Here is a 25,254-nt window from a genome sequence, read left to right as displayed (position 1 = left end):
GGCCACTCAATCCATAGAGGCAAACCAGCAACAGGCTCCTGTCCGCAGGAAAAAAAAAAAAAACCCACTGAAGGACGAAGTGGGTCCCCTTTTTATTTGTTCTAGGTTTCCTGTCCAGCCGTAGGGCAGAGCTCTCTCATTGGTGCTGGTATGGGTGATGGAAAATACAAAATTACGCCATGTTCACAAACTGTGGCATTGCGGAGAAATGAGAGCAGAAGTTCTGCAGCAGTGTAGGTACAACAGTACAATAAAAGTGAATGGGATTTGATCACCCCCATTCATTGGCTGTGAAAGAGTCAAGCGGTGGATTTTCAAATGCTCTACTACTTGTAGAAATGGTGGACATTTTCAATATGGAATTAATTAATTGTAATGCACACGGATTTTGGTGCAAAGTTGCTCCCCAATGTATGATCATAGAGATCTACTAAATCTCTCACAAAACTATTTTATAACTCTGCTCAGCTCTTCCTGCTCCAACACGCTGCATACAGTATGGATAGTATGTTCAAGCTGTGCATTTCAGTGTTACCCTGGTCTTGGCTAAAGAGCCAAGAATATTAAAATATTCACAATTCTGTAGTGGCCCAGAATGGGCGTTACAAACAATTATGTGTAATTGCATTTATATGTATTCTAGTAACATTAAATGTGTATTAGAACAGGACTTTAATAGACGGAGAACTTACAATTAGTTAACAGTAAGAGCCCAGTGATAGTGTTAAGTATTATCTGCCTGACAGCCATTGTTTTCCTATTGGCTGCTGGCTGTCAATGCTCATTGGCAAGTTTCTATCAAGAGAACAATTATGGGACTGGCTAGCAGGCAATGGGGTGACTGTTGAAAGAGAGTCTGTGATTGGAGGAGAGTAAAGGGAAATTCCCACACGGGAAGGCCGTTAGGAGGCAGTCAGTGAAAGTTGGGTGGAGTAAGAAGAGGAACAAATAAGAGCAGGAGGAGGACAGAGGAGTCTACAGTGCAGTAAATTACTCCAGGTATCAAGCTCCGTTTTGTTTTATATGAAAGAGTACATCTGCATTGGAAATCTACAAACAAGGGCTAACGCCCACGGCTGGATTTCCGGCGTTTCACCGCAGCTATTAGGTTCTATTGAACCTAATAGCTCAAGGTTCACATTGCGGAATTCCACAGCATGAAATAATCTGCGGCATGTCCTATTTGTTGCGGGAATACGCAGTCAATGGAAGCCAGCAGTCATGCTATACTTCCGCTGTAGCGGAACACACGCCCTGCCGAAGGAGTCATGCTGGTGGAGCCAGTCACTGCTGTAGGCATGAGCCCTAAAAGTGACTTTAATTGCTTCCCCCTTTACCAAGACTCCTGTAGCTCCTTCTCACCGAAGACCACCTGCACCGCACCATGTACTATACCACCCTCCAGGGGAAGGGACTACAACCCCCAACCAACCATTCCCTATACACTTTGTTCTTAGCACGCCCAAGGTGGGAGCCCAGCTACCCAGCTGCCCCTCACTCAGGCCTTGTTGCGGACTGGCATCACGACAAATCATCATCATTACTCAATCACGAATTTTTGTGCCAAATTTTGCAGAATGAAGTCATTTTTAGGGGGAAGCGTAGGCAATAGCCACCGTGACCAAGTCTGACCTTACTACCACTTGCATCACCCGCACAATCTGGCACGCTGCATTTATATTCGAACTATCTAATCACCACCATACAATTCTGATAAACGTAGCACATAAACAAAGCTGTTATCAGCACTCTGCTTTTTTTTTTTATTCTTGTCTAGCTTTTATTGAGCAAAGGATTGACATTTTTTAGACTAGGAACCAACTGAACATGGAGGCATATATATATGATTGCACCAACACAAACATTTATATTTTAAACAGTTTATAAAATCACTGACTAATTATAGGCAAAATACAAAGATCACTGGCTACCTGTCTCTTTGGTCCTTTTGAACGGAACATTACAAGGGACTTTCCATAATTCTATTTACTTCGCCCTGGATAAGCGGTGTTGGTTATAGAACCATGTATGGAAATAATGATCGCAGTAGTTAGATCCAAATGAGAAAGGTACAGCATATTCTAGTGCTATGCCATCACTTACTCTGGTGCAAAAGGCCCATTAACTGCTAAGGACTTCTGTTGCATTTCATGGCTTTAAAACACACGCGGTGGATTAAAAAAAAACCTAGAGCCATGATAGCGTATATTAGAGCAGTTTTAGCTGTCAAATGTTACTGGCTCAATATTCTGCGTGTAATATTTGGAGTTCAGTTCTCATTTAAAGTCTGAGAACAGAATGGGAAAGTTTCCTTCCTGGTTCTCTGTGTTTAAGGGAAGTTGCACATCTGATGTTTACTGGCTTCGAGCCAACCTGCGGCGTTGTCTTGTGCAACAGCATTGAGAGTTTATCAAGAAACATGTGATTGTGGGGAGAAAAAACAAAACATCTAGCAGAAGAGCACCCAGTGGATGGCTGATAAGGGGTCAGAGGAGGAGGTCTAGAACAGTTTTCAAAACAGGCAGTGCAGACAAGAAAACTGCAACCAAATACAGCACCGGAGGCTCCAACTAATGTCTGAACTCATTGTTAGACAACCAGTTCATGTGCCACTGCTGTCTAAGAGAAACATGATAAAACTCCAGTGGGCAAAAACCACAAACATTGGAAAATCATCATCTGATCAGATGAACCCAGATTCCTGTTGTACCATGCCGATGGGAGGGTCAATTTGGCACAAGCAGCATGAATCAAACCCTTCCTGTTAGATGAAACCCTTCAGGCTGGTGGAGGAGAGTAAGATCAATGACACGAGCGTATTTCTGATGGATTTATACATCTGCAATACAGGCGTGTCCCAACCTGACTGCTGGTTTCCTGCCCGAACTCAGAAGACCCACGGTGAGGCCACGGCAATCATACATATTATAAAACATAAATGCGACTGGAATGTGCACTCATCTCCGGCCCAATATTGTGGGGAAGGTTTTCGTGGCAAGCCCTGGATCCTTGGATACCTGTGGAAAGGACATTTGAACAGTAGGGTTTATCTAAGCATTGTCGCCGACCACGGTATAGCTGGCGCTACTAGGAGCAGTCTGCAAATCATGTCCTATGAGGAATTGTTAAAGGATCTGGAAATATTTCCTTGCAAAAAAAGAAGGCCGAGAGGAAACTTAATAGCTGTCTACCAATATCTGAAGGGCTGTCACAGTGCAGAGGGATCAGCCCTATTCTCATTTGCAGGCTACCACAGGAGGTGGCGAGTTCTACTTCAATGGAAATCTTCAAGAAGGAGCCTGGACAGATATCTGTCTGGGATGATCTAGTAAATCCTGCATTGGACCCAATGACCCTGGAGGTCACTTCTAACTGTACCATTCTATGAAATCTGCTATCCAGTTGTCCACCTCTGATATATAGACCGCCGAGATTGCTAGTAGGTGGGCTTTCTCCACTGCGGGGTCTTTCCCCGATTTACGTACGCAACAGCCGTCAGACTGGGAAAGCCGTAAGTTATGGTGCGAAATAATGGAGCACTAGTAGGATGGTCCAAAGCTCCAATACATTTAATTGGGAAGGATGACTTCTGTACTGTCCACGTGCCTTGCGCTGTGAAGTTTTATAGCATACCTCCCCACCAGAGGATACAGGCGTCCGTGGTGAGCACCAGCCATTAAAGAGTGGCTGAGCGGGAAGGCCATCGAGATAAGGGATAGCCACAATCCCCTAGGAATGAAGAGCCAACATTGATGCTAGGATTTTCACAAACACTCGAGAAGCTGTGGCTAACCTGAACAGGTAAGACACAAGCTGCTAGTGTTCTCTGCTTCGCAATTCGATTGGAAAACTTTAAGGCAAGTGTCCTAGTTATCGATAACAGGAATTCCCCTCTTTCCATGGATGCAATGACAGACTTTAGTGACACCATATGGAAATGCCAGACTTTTACATTGATTCAGTTTTTTCAAATCCAGAATAGAGCGGACAGATCTATTATCTTAGGTACCATGAAAAGATTGAAATAAAACCCCATAAAAGCGCTCTGCAGGCGAAAATGGGACAATGATACCATCGGCAAAAAGATGGCATATTTGCCTGATCCAAAGTATTTATCTGAGAAGCAGACGTCAGAAGTCTATACTTGAAAAAATGTTGGAGGACGGTTGGCAAACTATGGCATAGCCTGAGGAAATTACCTCCTGGACCCAGGCGTTTGTGATATGGGTTAAACAGGTGTTTCTTAATTGGGAAAGCCATCCCACCACACTGACGTACTGGGGGCTGCCCTTCATACAGAGGATTTTATTTGTAGATCTGTGAACGGCAATGCCAGAAAGGTCGGGGTTTAAAGAAAGGTTTTCTTTTCCTTGAGGTTCTGTGCAATTTTCTTCACATCAGAGATACGTGGACTGGAGCATCAGAAGGAACGTATCTGAGGTAGTTTCTTCCGAGTAGACCTCGCTCGGCTATATTTATTCTATGGTAGATGGGAACCCTTACTCCCCACACACCTTTCCCATGGCCTCCAAAATGATCTCGTCCAGAAGAGGTGGTAACAGAGAAAAGGGAAGTCCAGTTAAGAACATTTTAAAGACTACATCCATGTCTCAGGATTTTAGCCACAAGATCCAGCTTGTTGCTATGGAGGCAGGTGAGGCCAAAGCTAAAATTCTGGCAGCATCGAAGGTGGCCTCAGATATTTTCCTGCGCGGCCGAATTGCTGTGCAATATCTGCCAGTTCTTCCTGGAAAGAACCTGAAAGTATGATGTGGTGCAATTGCTAAACTTGGTCCATTAAGTAGAAGCCCTATTGAACTCACTGCTTCGAAGGATGTTTTGGCCAGCAATTCTAGCTTCTTGTTGCGCAAATCCACAAAAAAAAGTGGCGTCAGGCATGAGCAAATTGGTGTTTTTCGCCAAGCGTGACACTGGTCTATCGCTGGAGAGGATGGCCATTTCTTTAGAGTCTTCCAGAAAGGGGTACATATCAAAGCATTTAGATTTAGTGAAATACTTGGTCAGGGAGATTCCCTAATCAGGACATCCTCAAATTCCTTGAAACACTTTGGACATCTGAAAGAGACCGCCCCTGCAGACGTTTCTGGGTTTGGTTCTTTCACCTTTATAGTCACACAACAGTGCATTGTGGAGCTCTAGAATGCTTTACAAAACTACACAACACTTACTTTATTTTCTGTACAATCATTTTCCTCTGCTGTGGTCACCTGTCTTTGAAATCACTCTAACCAAAAAAGAGTTCCTCATTTTACATTTCTCCCTTCAGTCATGCTAAACTCCCAAATGTACATCTATATTCGTGTTAGATGAAGTTTATGACTACATGGTAGGTCATAGTATTAGGTTATTTTTCAAGTAATATCTAGCTATTGTGGTTTTCAATTATTATATAGTATATGGGGCAGATTTATGAAAACTGTCTCAAAGTCTTTGTTGCCAATGGCATCCAAGAGTACTATAAATTGGAAGCTGTGATTGGATGATATGCACAATAAAAGTATTTCTTTAAGATGGTTTCATAACTCTTCACCCATAATGTATACAAATAAAATGTGTTCCTTAGCAGCACTGAAAGAAGCAAATATCCTGTATTTAATAAAAAAATATATTTTAAATTTTTTACAATGCAGCCAATAAAATTCTGACATTTGTACGAGTATTGGCTGCTTAAATCCTATGCATGAATGCATTTATACACTTCTATTGCCAACTACTTTTTCCAGGAATAAACATATTACATAGGTAAAAACTATGAAGTTACGAACCTCCTTTTCCTCTTGTAAACCTTGGGTTTCTATTTTGAGACTATCCATAACCTCTCTCAACTTCTCCTCCTCTTTTTCTTTTTGCTTTTCAAGAATTTCCTTTTTCTTGCTTGCCTCCTCAATAATCTTCTTGCTGTTAGCAGGGACACTTCTTAAATCTTCCGCCTATTGAAGCAGAAGAGAAATATAACCAAATTTACAAATCATTTTACCGTACTATTTAATAAATAAATATATAAATAGGGTAACTAGTGCTTTTCACTCCCACTCAATCCGAACATTTTTTGAGGAAAAGGTTTTAGCAACTTTAAAGCTCAGGGCGGTTTTTAAAGGACTGCTGTGGATGCGCATGTGCACAGCAGCCAGTCAATCCCCATCCTAAGGGGCAAGGAGAGTTCTCTCCTTATGTAGTCGGAGTTCAGTGAATTCATACCACACACGTTTGGTGTATTCTTTCAGGCCTCCTAGCAGCTAAACAGCACAGCATTTTTTGGGTCTGTTTTAGCTAGTAGTAAGCAGAGACTTGTAGTTGTAACACTGCTTTAATATTAGCATGTAGAAAGAAGAAAATGCGTACCGAAATAGTCATTTAAACCCCTCTAGTCACTAGGTGTTCCCCCCAGCGGTTAAATTCCTAATAGTCCAGTGCCTGCACCACATACAATTGACAGGATGGGAAAACGTCTTAGGCCAGTATTTACCTTTTCCTTGTCTTTTTGAAGTTGCTTCTGTAGCTTTTTTACTCTGCTCTTGGCATGTTTCAACTTCTCACGTGCATCAACATCTTGTAAATCAAACTGAGTAAACTTTTCCCTATTCTCTTCAATAAATTTGGTAATTTTATTTATTTGCCTTAAAAAAAAGTGAAAAAGTTTAAAGAAAATTGTAATATATTACATATGGAAAACGGTAGAAGCACAGCTTACTTTTCAACATCTTTCAAAGCTTTATTCTTCCCTTTCATTTCTTCAGATAGCGAAGCATTTTTTTCATTGATCTCCTTCGTGTCTTCTTGAATTTTCTCTTTTTGAGCTTCCATATCCTGAGCACGTTTCTGCAAATCATGTCTTTTAAAAGACCGTAGAAATAATTAGTCGCAATCCAGCGATTATTTTAAAATGCCATGATATACAAGCCAAATAAAATGATCAGGGTGATTTCACACACAAACTTATTTTATTGGAAAATCAAAACTTTTGATGCAGTTTTGAGAAAAGATCAAGAGTGGATTCAAAAGTAATGGGAAATATAAAACAGAAGACTTCTACCTCTCCTTCCTGCAGGATCACCTTCTGGTATTTACTCATTAAAAAGTTTTGTTTTTTTTAAAAATATAAAACATCATCCTAAGAACACTATAAAACCATGCTGTGTTTCAGTATAAAATCCCTTAAAACCACCATAAATAATAGTGTTTTAGTTATGGGATGCCAAATGTAAATTTATTCCCATGTTTTTAAAGAAAATCTGTCACACTAAACACTGTTCAATGTGCAGGCAACATGTTAGAGGATGAACTGATATTGTGGGGAAAAAAATTCAGTACAAGGACCCATTAATATGTGTATTTTCGGTCCGTATTTTTTTTATTGACAGAGTAAGAAGAGAATATGAACCCACTAAATTAACTGGTGTATTCAGACCCCCCCCCCTCAAATAAACAGACCAATGCTGCACAATAAAAAAAATTATTGGAAAAGGTTCTATTTTGGTCCCAATTCATGGACCTAAATTGCCAGTTTAGAGTCTGTAGGTATTCTAAAAACAAATAGGGAAAATAAAAAGCCAAAATGCAGTGAATGTACATGTAGCACCTGTAGTCACCATTTGTTTTTTTGCAGCAGAGTGCAACAAAATCATCACTTGGGCCTTCCTGAATGTATGAAAAAGTGAGCACCGATGCACACTAAGAGCGGTACAAGTTTCACAGACCAGACATGGAATACGTCCATGTGAATAGGCCCCAAGCTGCATTTATTTAAATCCCAGTTATTTCTGTGCTTGGATATGCATTGGGTGGTCTGATTTAGGGACCAATCGCCTAACCTGTATGACTTTGTACACAGAGATAGGAATATTTGAAACTGAACTACTTATACAAAAAAAGGACATGTTCTCTTTAAAAGAGGTGTCCACAGTGAAGGGGGGAAAAAAAAAAAAAGGAAAAATTTAACTGGTCATTAAAGCGGTTGACCGTTAAAATTTTATTTCTACACATTTGCGAGATTTAAAATAAACTTACAAACACACTCCCTTTCTTAAGTTCCCCACCAGTCTCCGTTTGCTTCCTGGCAGCTGATCACGTGTGCACCAAGTTCCCTTGTGGCACTGCTAGCACATAGAATTTTTTTCTCCTTTGGACAAATCTTTATAGAATTCTGCACTAGGACTGATTTTCTAACAGCACCTTAGCGTGCGCTGCAGGTGTGCAGTGCTTTCCACACAATTTAACGAGTTAACCTCTAATTATTTTTAGGAGTTAGGATACAAGATCTGGCAGCTCCCCCTCTCACGCTGCAGAACTGCACTTCATTTGACAAGTCAGGGTAACTTTAAAACGGGTGATCGTGATTCTGCGGCGAGAAAATTTGCGTCTCTTCTCGCAATTTGTTAGCGATGCTTTTTCTTGAGAATAATCTTGCGTCGCTGCCGCTTGCGATAAGTGTGGAATTTTTTTTTTATTACAAAAGTCAATAGGACTTTCTAATGTTAAAAACGCATCGCAAGTTCGTGCAATGCAATAAAAGTATGCCCCATAGGAAAACATGGGAAATTGAAAAAACAAAAAACACGATCACAGGAAGATAGAGGATGCAGCCAAGTTCCCACTCCTCTGCAACAACTGCGCGATTATAGCGCCTGTGTGAAACCACCTTCAAGAGTTATCAATACAGCTCCAGCCATGCTTACTGGGGGGCGAATTTGTATTGTGATTTCAGTGGACGATCAGCGGTAAACAGCTGGCATTGAAAGGCATGCATTTTTGATTTTTCTCTGACACTCAGATATGAATTGTGCATTCCGCAAGTGGAAGAAAAATCACACAATGCTCTATTTTGTTGCAGAAGGCCTCCCATTGATGTCAATGGAGGCCGTTTGACTCGCAGCACATGAGCAATTGCTATTAACATAGTGTGCATGACCACCTACGAGTCTCCGTGGTCATCCGCAGTACAGTTTAGGGAGGTAGGCAGGGTCACTGGGCCAGGCTCAAAGCTGGAATCCGCTGCGGGTCTCTCGCATGCGGAATCCAACCTGCTCATGTGAGCCCGGCCTAAATGAAACTAATGCAACAATAAATGGTGACAGATACACTTTAAGTACTTGCAATGCAATGCTACAGGCACAAATCATACCCATGCATATCACTGCGACATAGGTCATCGTGCACAACTTCTGGGCCAAGAGACTTCCTGTAGTGCTATTGATTAATTTTAAAACCACCAATGACCGCTAAAGTCCATAAGAATACATACAACTTAACATGGCCTTCCTATCTGCCTTTATGTAGTTTAAGCTAAAACAAGCCGTGAATTGAAAAATACGTAGGAAAGATAGATATATGTATATGTATACAGATTGTGACTCTTTGTAGCGCAAATGATTTTTAACAAGCAACAACTACTTAATCTCTCTACACTTCCAGCCCCTTTATGCCAGACTTTGGCTTTAAAAACCACATCAATATGGCTTAATCGTCGATAATCGCACATGGATCACGCTTTCCATATGGTAACTATGGAAAGCACAGGCCGATGTACACAAGTGGGAAATCGCAATTTTCCGCTTGAGTCAAAAAAATAGAAGAAAAAAAAAAGTTGCAGCATGCCGCGATTAAGCCTTCATTGAGATAGGTTCATTGTGGTGACATTTAGTGCTCCACCGTGGCGGGGAAAAAAATAAAATAAAAATACGCTTGCGATTTTCAGTTGGGGCTGTGGACAGGCGGCCTTAACGTGGAGGTAAAATTGTAGTTTTTAGTGCAATTTCCATAAATTAGATAACACTAACAAATCATTGGAAAGAAAAAAAACCAAAACTGACTGCAGAATATGAACTCACTTTTGATATATTCTTTTGGACTTTAATTGATGCTTGTTGAAAATCAGTTGTGCTACAAAGTCTATATATGTAGAGAAATACTTTGTATACAGTCACACACTGTACAAAGTGGGGGTTTCCGATAAGTTATAAGACCAATTCATATGCCAACTTGCGCTGGAAATAAAAAAGCAGCAACCTGACTAGTTCCTGCGAATATCTTAAGTATGAACTTATTTGACTAGTACGATGCACTTGGTTTTAATTTTCCTACAGTCCGTTATCCATCATGTCACTTACACGTAATATTGGCAGATCTGATTCTTCTTCTTAAATGCTTCATTCTCCAATGTAAGAAATTCAACGGCTTTGTTTTTTTCACCTTCTAATGCATCCTTCTCTTTTTCCACGAGTTTCACTCTGTTGAGCTTTAAAAAAAAAAAGGTTATATAAAAAATAACTTGTATTTTTTGTAGCCATTATGTTATGTCCATACGTCAGAATTCACACCTTTGAAAAATTCCACATTAATTCCTCCTCTAAAGTCTGCATCTTTTTGCACAGATCCGCTTGTGGAATTTGCCCTGTAAAATTTGCTATGTATCAAGAAGTGATATGCCAAGTCAATTCTTGATGCGGAAACGAGACTTTTCACGTTGAACCGCTGCATGTGGACTTGGCCCATCGACAGGGCAAATTCCGCATGTGGATGTGCGTGAAAAAAAGGCGTCAATAAGAGTCAGAGGCGGAATTCGTGCTGAATCCAAGGTGAATTCCATGTGTACATATACCTTTAGTGTTGAAACAGTTTTTACATAATTTTTCTTTTGTTTTTATTTTCACCCAATAGCAAGGAGTGTGCTGCTATACTGCAGCCATTTACATTATTTTGTCTAGGTATAGCTCTGATAAAGTCTACATAAATTAGAAATTCTCTATTGTAAAAAAAGGACAGGTTGTCTAGCATTGGTGGGAACAATATAGGTTACAGCACGGACAGTACAGATAATATGTTGCCACTTTTTAGCTCAAAGGCTACACTTCTATGGTTGAGTTCAAACTAGCTTTCAATTTTCCTGTCCAGCTGTCCCTAGGAGCTAAGCAGAAAAATGTAAAGTGCTGGATATGGTATACGTTGGACCTGGACAGACCCCACAACTATAAGGGGTAAGCCCCTGCTTCTGTCCTGCTGCCCAGAGTTTTCCCAGGCAAAATATTGCAGCTATATAATGCTAAAACAAGCAAAATGCCCATAGAAAAATCATAAGGAAGACCACGTTGCCCCCAGTAGTTGAAACTTATACGTTGGGCTAGGTAAAATGGAGCTGACCCCACACACACAGCCGACAGTGCCAGGTAGTCTAGAGGAGAGGTAAAGGGAACAGGGGTTGGCTCTTTGGATGGAAGATGGTGTAAAAGGTAATTGGGTGAGGGAATTAGGGGTGAGGTAGTGTGTATGGGTTTAGAAGTAGGCAGGTGAGAGATAGGATAATTCTACAAATGTTGGCCAGGGTGGACCAATAGTTGCTCAGGGAGAGCCAGCAGAGGAGCTCTAGTAACCTCAGCCTCCCAGTTAGTGGTTCACTCAACTAAACTGTATGGTGTTGGGAATACAGAGCGGCCAACGCTACAAATTTTTGCCATAACATAGCTTGGTGTGGTTGTGTTAGAGGAGTGGGAGTATAGCATGTGCACTCCTTAAGAGGTGAAAAAAAAAAAAAAACTGATCTCAGCTATGCTTAGTCCAAGTAGAGTAACAAAACTTTGATTTAGCATGGCAGCTAACGACTTACTTTTTCTCCTCTCTGCTCATTCAAGGCTTCGACCCGTCGACAAACCAGTTCAATTGGCTCCTTTAGTCTTTCTGAGCCAATGATATCTTCCAAATATTCCAGCATGCCTTCATCATGCTCAGATTGTCCTTTTGGTTTCATCATTGCAATTTGTTCAACTTCACCCTATCACAAATTGACAGGAAACAATCAAGTAAAACATTTAACCTCTTAATGGTGGATCTATTTTTGGCCCTAAAGAGCAGGTTTTGTATGTTTTTTTTTCTAATAAAACTGACTGCATTCCAAGAACCACAACCTTTTACACTCTTAATTTAGCATAGCTTTATGAGAGCTTGGTATTTGCTGATAAATTGTATTTTTAACGGCACCACTGTGGATTACATCTAGTATTGTATAATCATTTGCTTTCTTGGGTGGGTGAAAGTATTTTCTGTGTTTGATGGAACATCACCTCCAGTTTCACTATTATATTCTGGGTTTTTATGGCGTTCATGTTCATAAACACCATGACAAACCTACTCTGAGTAGGCTTATAACGAGATCAAATTTACATAGCGCACACTGCAAAAACTTTTGTTGCTGCATTACAAGACCCATAAAAATTGTCAAAATGGCTGCACATGGCTTATTTTTTTGTTTGCAGCACTAGCAGTTTTCATTGGCACCATTTGGGGGTACATATGACAAAATACAAAAAAAAAATAAAAACACACACACCACCACAAAACGTTCACTATGCAGGATAAACTGCATTAGAGGTCCAGTCATGCTGCCAAGACAAGCAAGCACCCAGTTCCTCTAGCATAAGACTAGGCTGTCCTAAAAACCATGTATGGGTGGCTACTAGAGGGTTAAATATTTTAATATATAGGTTTTATTTTAGCACCAACATTCTATTGTTGCAGAATATGTTGCATCAGTCCTTTGTGCAGCAGGGCTCACAATCTAATATCCTCATCTAGCACACACTGGGCCCAGTATAGTAGGTAGCCAATTCTGATGCAATACTTCTGCTTTGCAGACCCACTTGCTTGACTCTACATTCACAGTAACTTACATATTGAAAGCATCTCCAAAAGCAAGGTAAAATTTTCCTGAAACTATATCTCCCCATATAGTATCAAACATGATTTTTAAAGACACATTTTCCCACATGCAATTATTTAATTAAAAAAAAAAATTGTCACAAGCTGGGAAGAGCATGAAGGGGAAAAAAAAAATAAAAAAAATTGAAGGACAATTCTGATGACAAATGCCAAATTCCATTTTAAAAAAAACAAACAAAACACAACTTTAATTTTAGTTACAACATTTATATTTACGTGTAATGGTATTTTACACATACAAGCAGCTGCTAGCACACATTTTCCTGATAGTTTCAGGACTGCACTTGGAAGTGCAGTGAAGCAAACAGTGAGGTTACACAAGGGTTAACAGCAGTCTGGGTAGAAGTCATGTGAAAACAACGTAAGGGAATTTATTTATTTTTTTAAACTTCTACAGCATTTTAAAAACCATCACATTGGACTAGGATATGGGATGCACTCCTTCTCCTGTACTCTGCTACACCCTGAAGCTGGGTGTCGTGTGTTGTCATTTTTGAAGTTCTATAGATAAGCCTGGGGGGGGGGGGGGGGGGGGGGGAAGAGAGACGAGAATTGAGGAAAATTGAAAAAAAAAAAATTATCTATCATAATATGTCCATAGCATTCTATTTTTTGAAACGGCACTGACCCCCTGAAAATAAAAAGGGACTGCTTTTATACTACCACCACGTTTAGCGGACAAGGCTAGGTTCACACGGGGCGTATTTTCGTCGGAAATCTCGCGCTTTGGCTGCAGCTAAAACCGCGAGATTTCCGCCGGGAGAACCGCCGCGGCGGCTTTGAAGCGGTCCGGCCGCATGCTTTTCCGTTGCGGCCGGCGCTCCCATCAAGGAGAGCGCGGCCGTAACATAAATAAACAAAAAACTGAAAGTAAACAGACATGCTGCTCCTTTTGAAGCCGCAGCCGCGGTTTCAACCGGATTTACCGCAGCGGATTAGCCGTCCCGTGTGGACGAGGTTTCTGAGAAACCTCGTCCACATGGCTGGCTAATCCCGAGATTAGCGTCCGTGGGCGGTTTTGCCGCGGGCGGATCTGCTGCGGCAAAACTGCGGCAAATCCGCACTGTGTGAATCCAGCCTTACAGGTAGCAGGAGGGCCATACACAGCCGGGCACGCTAGAATTTCCTCCAGAAATAGTTGTAAAATTATTGTTGAAATAGTGGTAGCTGAAGTAAATTCCAGAATGTGGCACACGGACGGCCAAAGATGCAGCAAATGGATTAAGGCTGCCACATCATGTGACATAAGAGCATTACATGAAACTTCAATCCCAATAAATCTGCCCCAACACATTTGGAGGTGCTCATTTTACTACAGGTCTAAACTAACATTTGGCAGTTGAAAACCTGTTCGTAAAGCCACAAAAAAAACACGTCAACACACAAGGTATAAAGCCTATGTAATGCAGCCTTCAGAAACAGAGTTTAGCCCTATCCCTCAGAGCCCAAGAAGTAGCAGAAGAGCAGCTCACAGAGCCTTATTTGTGTGCCAAGCTTTATCAGGGTATGGTGCTGCCATCGTACATAATCTAGGCCTCCATCCGTGCAACAGAGCTGTAAGGCTGAGTTCACACCACATCTACCCCCTATATTTAGGGATGTACATGCTAAATGTGTCCAAAAGGGGCCTATCGGTGTCTTTCTGGCTTTTGCCAGATACACCTTTGTTACCTGGAGGAAACAACGCACTACATTATGCCACCCCATCCAATAGGAATCTGTACTAGAAGTAAAAAATAATCTGGTAAAATAAAAAAAATTAAAAAAAAGATACATTAACTAATGGCTGACAGATGTTGCTATAACAGCATCCATTTAATGAATACATCTTTAGCTCGACGTATTTCTAAGGCCTCATGTCCACAGCAAAAATCGGATCCGCTGCGGATTTGTAAAGCGGATTTGGGCTGTGGTTGCACTGTAATTGTCTTTTATTTTTCATGCGGGAGATCAATTGAGCTATGTGCTCTATGAGCTCCCGCACGTGTGATCCGCACTAAAATGGAGCATGTCCATTTTTTTTCCATGCTCCAGAAATTTTTAAATTACCATCCGCGGGTATTTATCTACCCGCAGGTAGTCAATGCATTCCTATGGGGCGCGGGTCCGCGTGCGGGAAAAACGCTGCGGATCTTAATTCTTATTTTTCGCGTGGACATGAGGCCTTAAACGTATATTAGACTATGGGTGAATGATGCCACCGAGGTCGGGAGTTTTCCCTGCCATTCCATATTGTGAACTCATTCTTACATCATTTAAAAGGGAATATGTTCTCAGAAATCAACCTATTGTATAAATCAACTTTGTGTGTTAAATATATGTAAGAATTCCTGGAGATTTTTTTGATCTTTGGTTACAATCTAGATTTTTTTATTTTTTTTTTTTATACTAAATCCTGCATTTTTTACACTGACCACAGAGCCCCGTAATAGGCTGATACTTCCTGTTCTGTAGAGAACTTTGCAGCAGTCATCTCATTATCACAAGCAGGATTACACCGACCTGAACTGGTCACAGAACATGCCTAGAACACTCTCCCATACATGTCAATGGGACCCCTCCTGTCCATTGTGGGAATAGTTCATGAAGCTGCTGTAAAGCATCTCTCTAAATTCAGCTCAGGAAAGATAGCTGCCCCCATTGTCATGTATAGTCAGAGAAGGGGGAAAAAATAAATAAAATTCTACAAAAACAAAAACAGAAAAAAAGGCAGATTAGAAAAATCTTTTTTTCCCATCTTGTTGTAATACATTTACTCTACCCATCTATACATACACTAATATTATACACACACACAAACACATTTATTCCCCCTTTAACACCTCAACAGCAGCCAGCTGTGCGCCAGTTTGCAGATCTACCATATATTTCCGGTCCTCCTTATCACAGGTATAGCTGGTTCAGGTCCTGAAGAACGCAGGGATCGGGAGCACAGAAGCGATTGGCTTTTAAAGTAACATAAGCACCACCTGCTCCTGAGGTTACTGCGACAGCTGACCCATCTTGTGCTGCAGGGATCCGCAGTATGGAATGAAGTCTGAACCTCCTAATGCATAAGCACTGCTCCCTCATTCAGGTGGTTATTTGGGAATTTGTGGGACGTCAGTAGGGTTCATGCCAACAGCCATACACATTTTGAAGCCTTACGATCTGCCGGCAGAGCATGGCACTGCGCATGTCTGCAACTCACACGCTTATGGACACGTGGATTGCAATTTTTTTTTGGACAGCGTATCATGTGCAGCCTATACAAGTGTATAGGGCTCACGCTGCATACGTATGCAGAGGAAGAGCGCATGCTGCGATTTATTTCTCTTGTGTATCAATACGCAGTGACCACACGCCAGTGTGCATGGAACAATGGAAGTCCATTGACTGCATTAACCAAATTGCACATGTGATACACTGTGAAAACACGGTCATGGGCATGAGCCCGTAATGATCACAGGGATGACTTCTCCATACCAGGGGCTTGCAGGCATGAACCGCTGCATGTCTAACTACAGATCACTACTGACAGTGGTCTAGTTGGTAAAGACCATATATGGTCTATATATGGGGACAGCAGAGCATATAGAAAACATGGAGCCTGCTAAATTTTACTACAGGCATACAGGTTAAGAAATTTGAAAATAAAGGTTTTAAAACAAAAACAAAACAAAAAAAAATAACACAACACACACCACCACACACCCACCTCTAATCTCACAAACAAAATATTTCATTACATGGTTGGTTATTATCATTCATGTGCAGAGGCTACGGCTAAAGCTAAAGAGGAGGAAGATAACATTTCTAGCTACAAAAAGGTTTTGTCACTATTGCAACATCATACAATGCATACATACATGGTGTTATACACGGGGGAATTAGAGGAGTGATTTTTGGGTAAATAATTGAATAAAGCTACCTTAAAACAGTGCGGGGAAATGGAAAAAAAAACACTAACTATTTTTCTTTCTAACAATTTTCCCCTTAAAAAAATAAAATGTCCTACAAAATTAAAATTCATAGTCTACCCCAATTTGAAGTAAGGAAACATCATGTGTCACAAAAATAATCAAACAAGACATCTAGATTTGGGGAGGAATTAAGAAATGTAAAAAAATAAAGCAGCAAATCACCTTCAGAATCACCTAAAGCAGCATTCGAAAAGGTGAACTTTTGCTCAAGGCACGAAGTCCAAAAAGACCTCTGGTGATAAATGGGATTAATGTCCTCTACTAACGGACCCAGACTACATAGGAGCAGAACGGTCAGGTGTGCCGCAGAAGACAGCTGTGTGGTGATGCTGTTGAGTTGGGAAAATTACCATTTGACACTTTACCACCGGGTAAAACGCAACATCACAAAATCCGTACTCCTCTACAAACATTCTGTCACAAGCCTTAAAGGGGTTTTCTCGAGGCAAACCTGAATTATTTTTTTTTGCCCAGTCCCCCTTCTAAACCAAACATTACTATGCACAAGTGTAAATGGCTTTTAACGATGGTTTCTACTCACTGTTCTTGCGTTTCAGCAACTTATAAAACTTCTTCCAAAAATGGCCGCCGGTCCTTTCCCAGGGATGCACCGCGGTTTTCTCCCATGGTGCACCGCGGGTCTTCTCCCATGGTGCACCGTGGATGTCTTGCGTTCCATTGCCGATTCCAGCCTCCTGATTGGCTGGAATCGGCACACGTGATGGGGCGGAGCTACGCGAAGACGCGTAGAAGGGGCGGAGCCAGAACGCCGCTCGTACCCGGACCGACCAGAAAGGAGAAGACCCTTCTGCGCAAGCGCGTCTAATCGGGCGATTAGACGCTGAAATTAGACGGAGTCGCCAGCGCAGGGAAGGTGAGTATATAACTTCTGTATGGCTCATATTTAATGCACGATGTATATTACAAAGTGCATTAATATGGCCATACAGAAGTGTATAACCCCACTTGCTTTCGTGAGACAACCCCTTTAAGCACAAATTGGTGAAATGAGTGCTATGAAATTGTGCATTCTAGGTAAAAATTTAGCTTTAACAATTGGATCAATCATGTTTTGTTTTTTTACAGGTTTATATAAATTCAAAAAGTTTTTAAAAAAGGCGCAAAAAGCTTTTGAACTATTATACAAAAAGTTCTACCTTATAAAAAGTAAATTAAAAAAAATTTAAAAAGTCTGATGAGAACTAATGCAAAACAATACAATCGCAATGACCACTTTTCTTTTTACATCACATTCTGATGCTCAAAGATTTACTATACTTATTAACTGTTAGGTGTTTAATAAGCTGGATAAGAACTTGTCATAGCCCTGCCCTGATAACTGAAAGCTAAAAGCTTTACTAAGCTAAATGTGCTCAATTTTGGTCAAGAAATGTTCTTTTCCTATGCAAATGCGCAGGAAACTATAACATGCTGCATTTTTTCTTGTGCAACGGAATTGCGCAGCCAAATACCCGCATGGGAACAAATCCTTTGGGTTCCATTTGCTGCATATTCTGCATGCAAATTTTCTGTGCGAACCAGACCTTCAAGGGTATAGCATAGCAGAAAAGGGCAAAAAAATAAAAATTACAAAAATGCAGCAATGTGCACTACAGTTTTGGCATACACCATGCCATCCTGTAGGGTATTAGTGCATCTTGATGCCACTGGAAGGTAGGGGTTTGACAGAGAGAACGCCCTCTCACACCCCTAGCTCCCGATAGGGTAATCCACCAGGACTTACTGGTGGTGTCAAGATACACTAATACCAACTTGTAGGAGGTGTGAGGTTAAAATAGGTGTAGAAGTCTCATCCAACAGGCACCACTGTGAAATTTGGTGTATCTAAACTGCCTGGTCCAAGTTCATACTATCTAAACAGACAGGATTTAGTAAAAATTAGCCTTGTGTTCTATTAAATGTAACTGTAGGTTTCATCCAAACAATGTAAAAAGATCTAAGACTGCAAAGTGTGGAGAGGCAGAAATAGTATTATCTAACACTTTAGAATATAATAAAATTTACTTTTGACTGTGCATTTGAGTTGTGAAATTTAAGAGCTTGTGCTCATGTAGCAAGGTAGGTTAAGTAGGAGCGCACTAAAATAGACCGCCTGTATAAATATGGAGCTGTGCATCGATAGCCTTTAACAGTGTCGGTATCCACTCTGCTAAATCTCCTGTACTCTTTATGCTCGAACACATTGCTGCTCTCAGCCTACATTTGTTTTAGTGTTGGTTATGATTTAGAGAAGAAAAAAAAAAAAAAAACACAACTAAAAAAAAACTTCCTTCCACCAAAATAGCCGATACTAGAGTATTAAGAGACGGTGTAGAAGTAGATAGGTGGAGGCCTACTTTGTAAGCTTTCAGGGCAGAGGCCCCTTCATCAGGTAGGTAAACAAATAGGTCTAGGTATCACTTCGATAATACCCGCAGGCTTTTACTGCTGTGGAGCCAGCGGCGAGCAGAGATGTCGTACTGCGCATGACAGTATCTCACGTGTAGTCTTCGTGGGTTTTAAATTTCCTACACAGCCAATTCGCAACGCCATGTACACACACACACACACACAATGTGACTGAAACCTTGTAAGGCAATATACGCAGCATGTTCTATTTCGCCAAGTATTACACGAGAGCCCATTGTTCTCCATTGGCACATATTGAACGTCGTCCACACACAATTACATTACATAAAAAGGGGGTGGGGGATAAAAAAAAAAAACAAAAAAACAAAAAACACAGGAAGACTGCACATGACAGCATGCGTGAGATATGCTGTCATGCGCAGTAAAATTTCGCTGCAATGCGCGGCGATCGTCTGGGTCACCGCTGGCTCCACAGCGGTTAAATGCGGCATGACTCACAGCGTTTTACACATACGGCCGTGTGAGCCCAGGCTTTATGCTGTATTTGCATGATTGTCACACGCGAGTTCTGTACAATTGCGAGAAAAAGACAGAACTTGCTAATGAAGACACCATTATTTTCAATAAGTTAAATTTACAAGAGATTTTTCATTCACCCCTGATAACGCAAGATCCTCCATCTCCAAAAACAAAAACATGGGAAAACACACACAGCACATGTCTTACTTTTAGGCGATTTGGCTACAAGAATTGCTCATTATTTCCTATGGGAGTGCTAAAAAAGTGACTAATGCGAATTGTGCATTTTTGTATGTCAAAATGCATCACAGATGCATGAAAATGGCAGACAAAACTAGTGCGATATAAGTGAGATTTTCCTAGACCTATATCCCCCCCGTGTAATTATAGCCTGGGAAGGGGAAGGAAGCAAAGGTACAATATGTATAGGATAGTACAGTAGGATACATATCGAGCTATATGAATAGAGAACATAAGTGGTCTGCTGGGAGGACATAGGGCGGAATCTATAATCCACAGATATTTCTGGTCTTCTGTAGACTTATAGTTATTCATGCATATCTATGTATATAAAAATATATTTTATATATACACACATACAAGCTATGTACCCAACTTTAGAGAACAGGAATCATCTACTGTGACAAAAATTGTCCAATATATATTATATATACACAAATACAGTAATACTGCTTGTTGCCTAGGGGTTATTTATAAAAGAGGGAAGAATGCTTGCTGTCTACAGGAGGTTTATATACACTCAGGCAATTGCTCTGCTCATTGCCTAGAAGTCACTTAACCAAAAGCAGATTCCTTCTACAGGGTTTTGCGGCAGTGAGCTATGCCAACATGCATGGGTATGCTCAGGTTTCAAGCCATACGCAGGTGTACCAGCGGTGTGTGCACCTGGCGCAGTAATATGACATCACCTGCAGACAGGTGCATCTCAGGCTGTGTAAATACAGCACAGATCAGCGGCACCAACATCTGTCTGAACGGCGGCGGTTCCCTGCAGGCAGGATAAGGGATCCTCTATTCCTGCAGTATTGCAGACTTGTGACTATACTGTGTAAAGCCGGATTCATACAAGCAATATAGAGCAAGTTCCTTCTAATGAGATGCAGATGACCAAGACTTATTAACATTTTAAGACTACAACTATACAGCAGGGCTACTGATTATTGCTAAAAATCACTTATGCAGCTTTCACATCTAAAGGTACATCCTGACGGCGGAATTAAACTTGGATTTATCCATGTCAGATTCAGCCTCTTGGACCACACCAGAAATGTGCAGCTAGGCTGCAGATCCACATGTGGACCTAGCCTTTGCGAATGGCCAAAATTCACATTTGACGCTGATCTACATTAAGAAACAATGTCACATTTTTACCTGCAGTGTGGATTTCAAGTTTGTTTCAAATAAATGGGAAGCAGATTTTTGCACACTAAAATTTGTCATATGAACATAATAAAGATATAGGAGCCAAATGATAGGCACCATCTGGAGCCTTGACAGTCTTTTCCACACTGGCCACAGAGCCAAATAGTAGGGTGTCATTTCTTGATCTGTAGAGAAAGCTTTACAGCAGAGCCATCTCACTAACATCACAGGCAGGATTACACTGAAAGACACACCTATATATAGACGAAGGCCCCTTTACACTGAATGATTATTGGTCAGATTCTTGCTGAGTCGTGGGAATCTGAACAATAATCATTCAGTGTAAGTGACTACACGATGTGAATGATGAGTCATTCGTTTGGATCATGCAGAAAGAAAATTCAAATGACGATCTTCCTCTGTAAATAAGCACTCTTTCAACTATGAAGGACTGCCTGTTTATTGTCAATGCAGACAGGTGACAGCAGCGATCTCCAGCCTGCTCGGCCTCCATTCACTGAGTGATCATTGCTCCCGTGTGAACGCACAGGTGCGATTATTGCTGTGACGGCTGTCCGGGGCTTCTGCGCCTGACCGTTGTCCTGTGTAAAAGGGCCCCTAACACAGGATTCACCATTCACACCAGATAAGCTGATATATCTACTCCCCTCCCTGCAAGTGACCTCTGTACCGGTCACAGAACATGTCTAGAACAGTCTCCCATACAAGTCAGTGGGTCCATTGTGTGAAGGACGCACAATATTTCCACCAACATGGTCATATGAAGGCTTGTTTATGGGCCAGCTTATATTTAAATTGTACCATTTAGTGCATCGTATAATGTATTAAAAAAACGTAAGACTATGTGTTTTATTTACAGTGTGGTAAAAATGGCATGTTCACTTCATTCTATGAGCCAGTATCATAGTGACAATACTGCAGCTTTAGACCGTTTTACTACTGAAAAATTAGAATTCACCCCCCCCCCCCCAAAAAAAAAAGTTTCAGTCATCATTCTGAGCACTACAGCTTATTCCAACGCTCACCGTGAAACATAAATAATGCAATACTTAGGCCTCATGTCCACAGGCGGGTCGGCTTCCGCATGCAGATTTCCGCAGCGGGGTACCTGGGAAAAATATTTTTAGATTGCTTGCAGGAGTTTGCTGGTGCAATGATTTTTCTGCGCGGAGGGGGGAGACGCAACCCCCAACACCCCGATAGTTCTTCACCTTAAAATCCATGTGCATCCGAATTGTATTTGTGGATGTACTGTGTATCGTCTGCTCCCATAGACATCTATAGAGCCTGTCCGCACTAAAATAGGGCATGCGGCGATTTGTTTTAGCATCCAACGATCCGCAAATACAATCTGCATGCTTTAATTCAGCTGCAGATGCCAGTGCTTCCTTATGGACACTTTGAATTGCAGATCTTCTACGCGGGTGACCTGTGTGAATTCCGAAAATTAAATCCGCCCGTGGACATGAGCCCTTAGTTTGGGCTTTGAGAGTTTAGATTTATTTTTTTTCCCGCTACAAAACAAAGTTTAAGCCCTCAATAATTTTTTTTATTATAAATTATTGTATTTGACATAAACGTATATATTTTTTGCAGTACCCTTAGGAGGGCTTAAACTTACAATTGATAGCAAAAACAATACACCACAATACTTTAGTAATGTAGTAAATTGTATTTTCAACATTCCTATATTAAACCCTTAATATGGTTAAATACATAGCAGCCTTGGGAGCCTTCACTAGCTTTATGGTTACCATTACAACTATTGGCACCCTGGGGAGGGGGTCAATAGACAGTCTGAAGAGGACCACCTCTCTCCGGCTGACAGCAGAAGACTCAATGACAAATGTTATGTCAGCACCAACACCATGCAAAGTCAAAGTCACAAAATTCTGAAATCCACAAGGTCAATGTCCACAAAAAAGTTGTCCATGACAGCATATAAAAAGTTTAAAAAAAAAAAAAAACACTTTATTTCTCCATAAGCAGTGTTTTGACAGCTATAAGGTCTTTGTCAAGCAGGTCTTTGAAACGTTGCAGCATATCTAAACTGTTAAGCTAGCTTCGATCGTAGCGGTCAACTGTTTCAAACAAACAGCATCCACCGTTCGACTCTCAAGCCTACTTATTACCCAACCTGCAACTCTGATGTGTACATTAAGTTGCAGAGAGGGAAGGGGTTAAAAGTTTCCCCATAAAAAAGTTAGTTAAATCCAGCCCAGAATTATAAGCTTTTTGTATTTATACTTATTAAAGAGGCTTCTATCCCCAGATATTCCAGGTCTTATATTAGACTAGTGCCACCTGCTGTTTCTACTGTGTCCACCAGTAAATGTTTCAAGATGGTCACACATGCTCAGTCTTGCTTCTCTCTGCTCCACCGAGTAGGTGGATGTATCCCTGGTGTGGTGGTACACGGGCGTATTTGCAGAGCTCCGGATCCCGCAGCAAATACAGCCCATAGGAGATGCATTGAAAAACGCATTTCCATGCCCACAAGCAGAGATCAACTGTGATATTCCGCTTGCGGGGTGGAAGTAGCGACATGTCCCATTTCAGTGCGAGCCTCGTACGGCCGCTTCATCTGTGACACGCCAGCTCTGCACTGCGCTGGTGCGCCAGCCTGAGCACAGTGAAGACGCCAAACAAGTAAGCCAGAGGTCCCATCCTGTTGCGAGAATCTCGCAGTCGGAATCCGAGCCGGCCGTAATAAGTGCAAATCCATAGGTTTATAATTATGGGCTGCATTTAACTAAAATTATATTTTTCATGGGACAATGTCTTTAAAAAGGAATTCGTAGTTTTCTTATAGAAACAGCTTCACACTTGTCCACAGGTTGTGTGTATTGTACCAGTTCTGCTCCATTCCCTTTGATGGGGCTGAGCAGTAAAACCCAAAACACGCCTTTGGATAGGTGTGATGACATTTTTGGACGCAAATACCTTTTTAAGATTACGTAAATTTAAAAGGGGGTTTTCAGCTCTATAAAAGTTATATGCGAGTTGCTAACATTCTGTAAGAGGAATCACTTCCTAATACATAGGTACGTAGCTAGAAGAGTTTGCGAGTCTTCCTCAGTTGCAGTCACATGACCATGACCCTAGTCATCTCCTCTGACTTCTTGTACTCCTGCTCTTAATGCTAATGGAGGACACTCATTACAGTGCCTTACCTCCATTGTCCCCTAGCTGTCACCCTCCCTTTCTGGTGGGGCAAACTGTTAAATTCTGGACAGATTTCACAATGTCCAGTGAGTAGAGGAACTGAGAAGTCTCTCAGTAGTAGATCTATGTTGGTTGTGTGTGTGTGTGAAGACAGTAGTTATCGCACCTTGCAATCAGAGAGAGGGTCCCGTAGGCAGCCTTAAATAGGGGTATTGCCTGAGAAGGGAGGTGAATCATGAGAAGTGTAGTTCTTTACATAGCAATCCCACCCAGGGCAGGCCTGCTAGCACCAAGATGGTACAGAGGTGGTCCTGTTAATGACAAATTACTACTTAGAAGTCATGGTTGTATCGCCTGATAAGCATCCACTTAGATAAACACATAATATGTAGATTTTGGAAAACCACCTTAGGCCGGGCTCACATTGGTGGATTCCAATTGCGGAATCCGCGATTGCATCAAAACACAGGCGTTGAAAAGCATGTACTTTTGCTTTTTCATTCACACTCGCGGATGTGAATTGTGTATTTCGACAGCGGAAGAAAAATTGCAGCATGCTCTATTTTGCCATAGTCTGACCCACAGCATCGTTTAGTAATTATGCAGTAAATACAAATATTGTGGGAGGGGGAAAACAAAAAACACTGTACTGCGCATATGACCGGTCATACGTATTACAGAAAATTCAGGTATGCAGAGTCACTGGCCAGGCTCACAGGTGGAAGCTGCTGTGGGCCTCCTGCATGCAGAATCCGGTCCACCCGGCCTTAAGCTCAATGTATAGACAGCTTGCAGTATACCATGTACAAGTGGTAAGAATTTAATAATTTCTTATGGATATTGCAGCATATTCGTACCAAATCTACAGCAAAACCCAGGTTACGTTTAGGATTTGTTGCAGATTTTACACAAATCTGTAGTGAAAGTGGCCAAGGAGTTGTAAAACGCAGCAAGTTAATGGTGGCTCCTTTTTTGGAATTAAATAAGTCAGCCAAGAGGAAAAGCGACTGTTTAGCAAGATGCACCATATTTGTCATACAGCATGCGCCAGTTAGAAATTTGAGCATCAAGATATTTGACATCAAGATATATGTGCATGTAAGTA

The 25,254-nt window shown here is 41.3% G+C and overlaps 1 protein-coding gene across 2 annotated transcripts in view; it reads right to left on the bottom strand.

Moving 5' to 3' along the window:
- SMC4 (structural maintenance of chromosomes 4) overlaps positions 1-25,254 on the bottom strand; it is a 58,418-nt gene that overhangs the window by 26,845 nt on the left and 6,319 nt on the right. For both annotated transcript variants that reach the window (XM_066600508.1, XM_066600515.1), the window contains 5 exons: positions 11,621-11,785; positions 10,128-10,255; positions 6,713-6,853; positions 6,488-6,638; positions 5,787-5,951 (listed from right to left, as the gene is read on the bottom strand). In XM_066600508.1, the coding sequence (XP_066456605.1) occupies positions 5,787-5,951; positions 6,488-6,638; positions 6,713-6,853; positions 10,128-10,255; positions 11,621-11,785 (750 nt within the window). The remainder of the gene's footprint in view (positions 1-5,786; positions 5,952-6,487; positions 6,639-6,712; positions 6,854-10,127; positions 10,256-11,620; positions 11,786-25,254) is intronic.

The sequence above is a fragment of the Eleutherodactylus coqui genome, chromosome 1 (assembly GCF_035609145.1).
Source record: "Eleutherodactylus coqui strain aEleCoq1 chromosome 1, aEleCoq1.hap1, whole genome shotgun sequence".
Taxonomy (NCBI): domain Eukaryota; kingdom Metazoa; phylum Chordata; class Amphibia; order Anura; family Eleutherodactylidae; genus Eleutherodactylus; species Eleutherodactylus coqui.
This window is presented reverse-complemented; position numbering and strand designations above follow the sequence as displayed.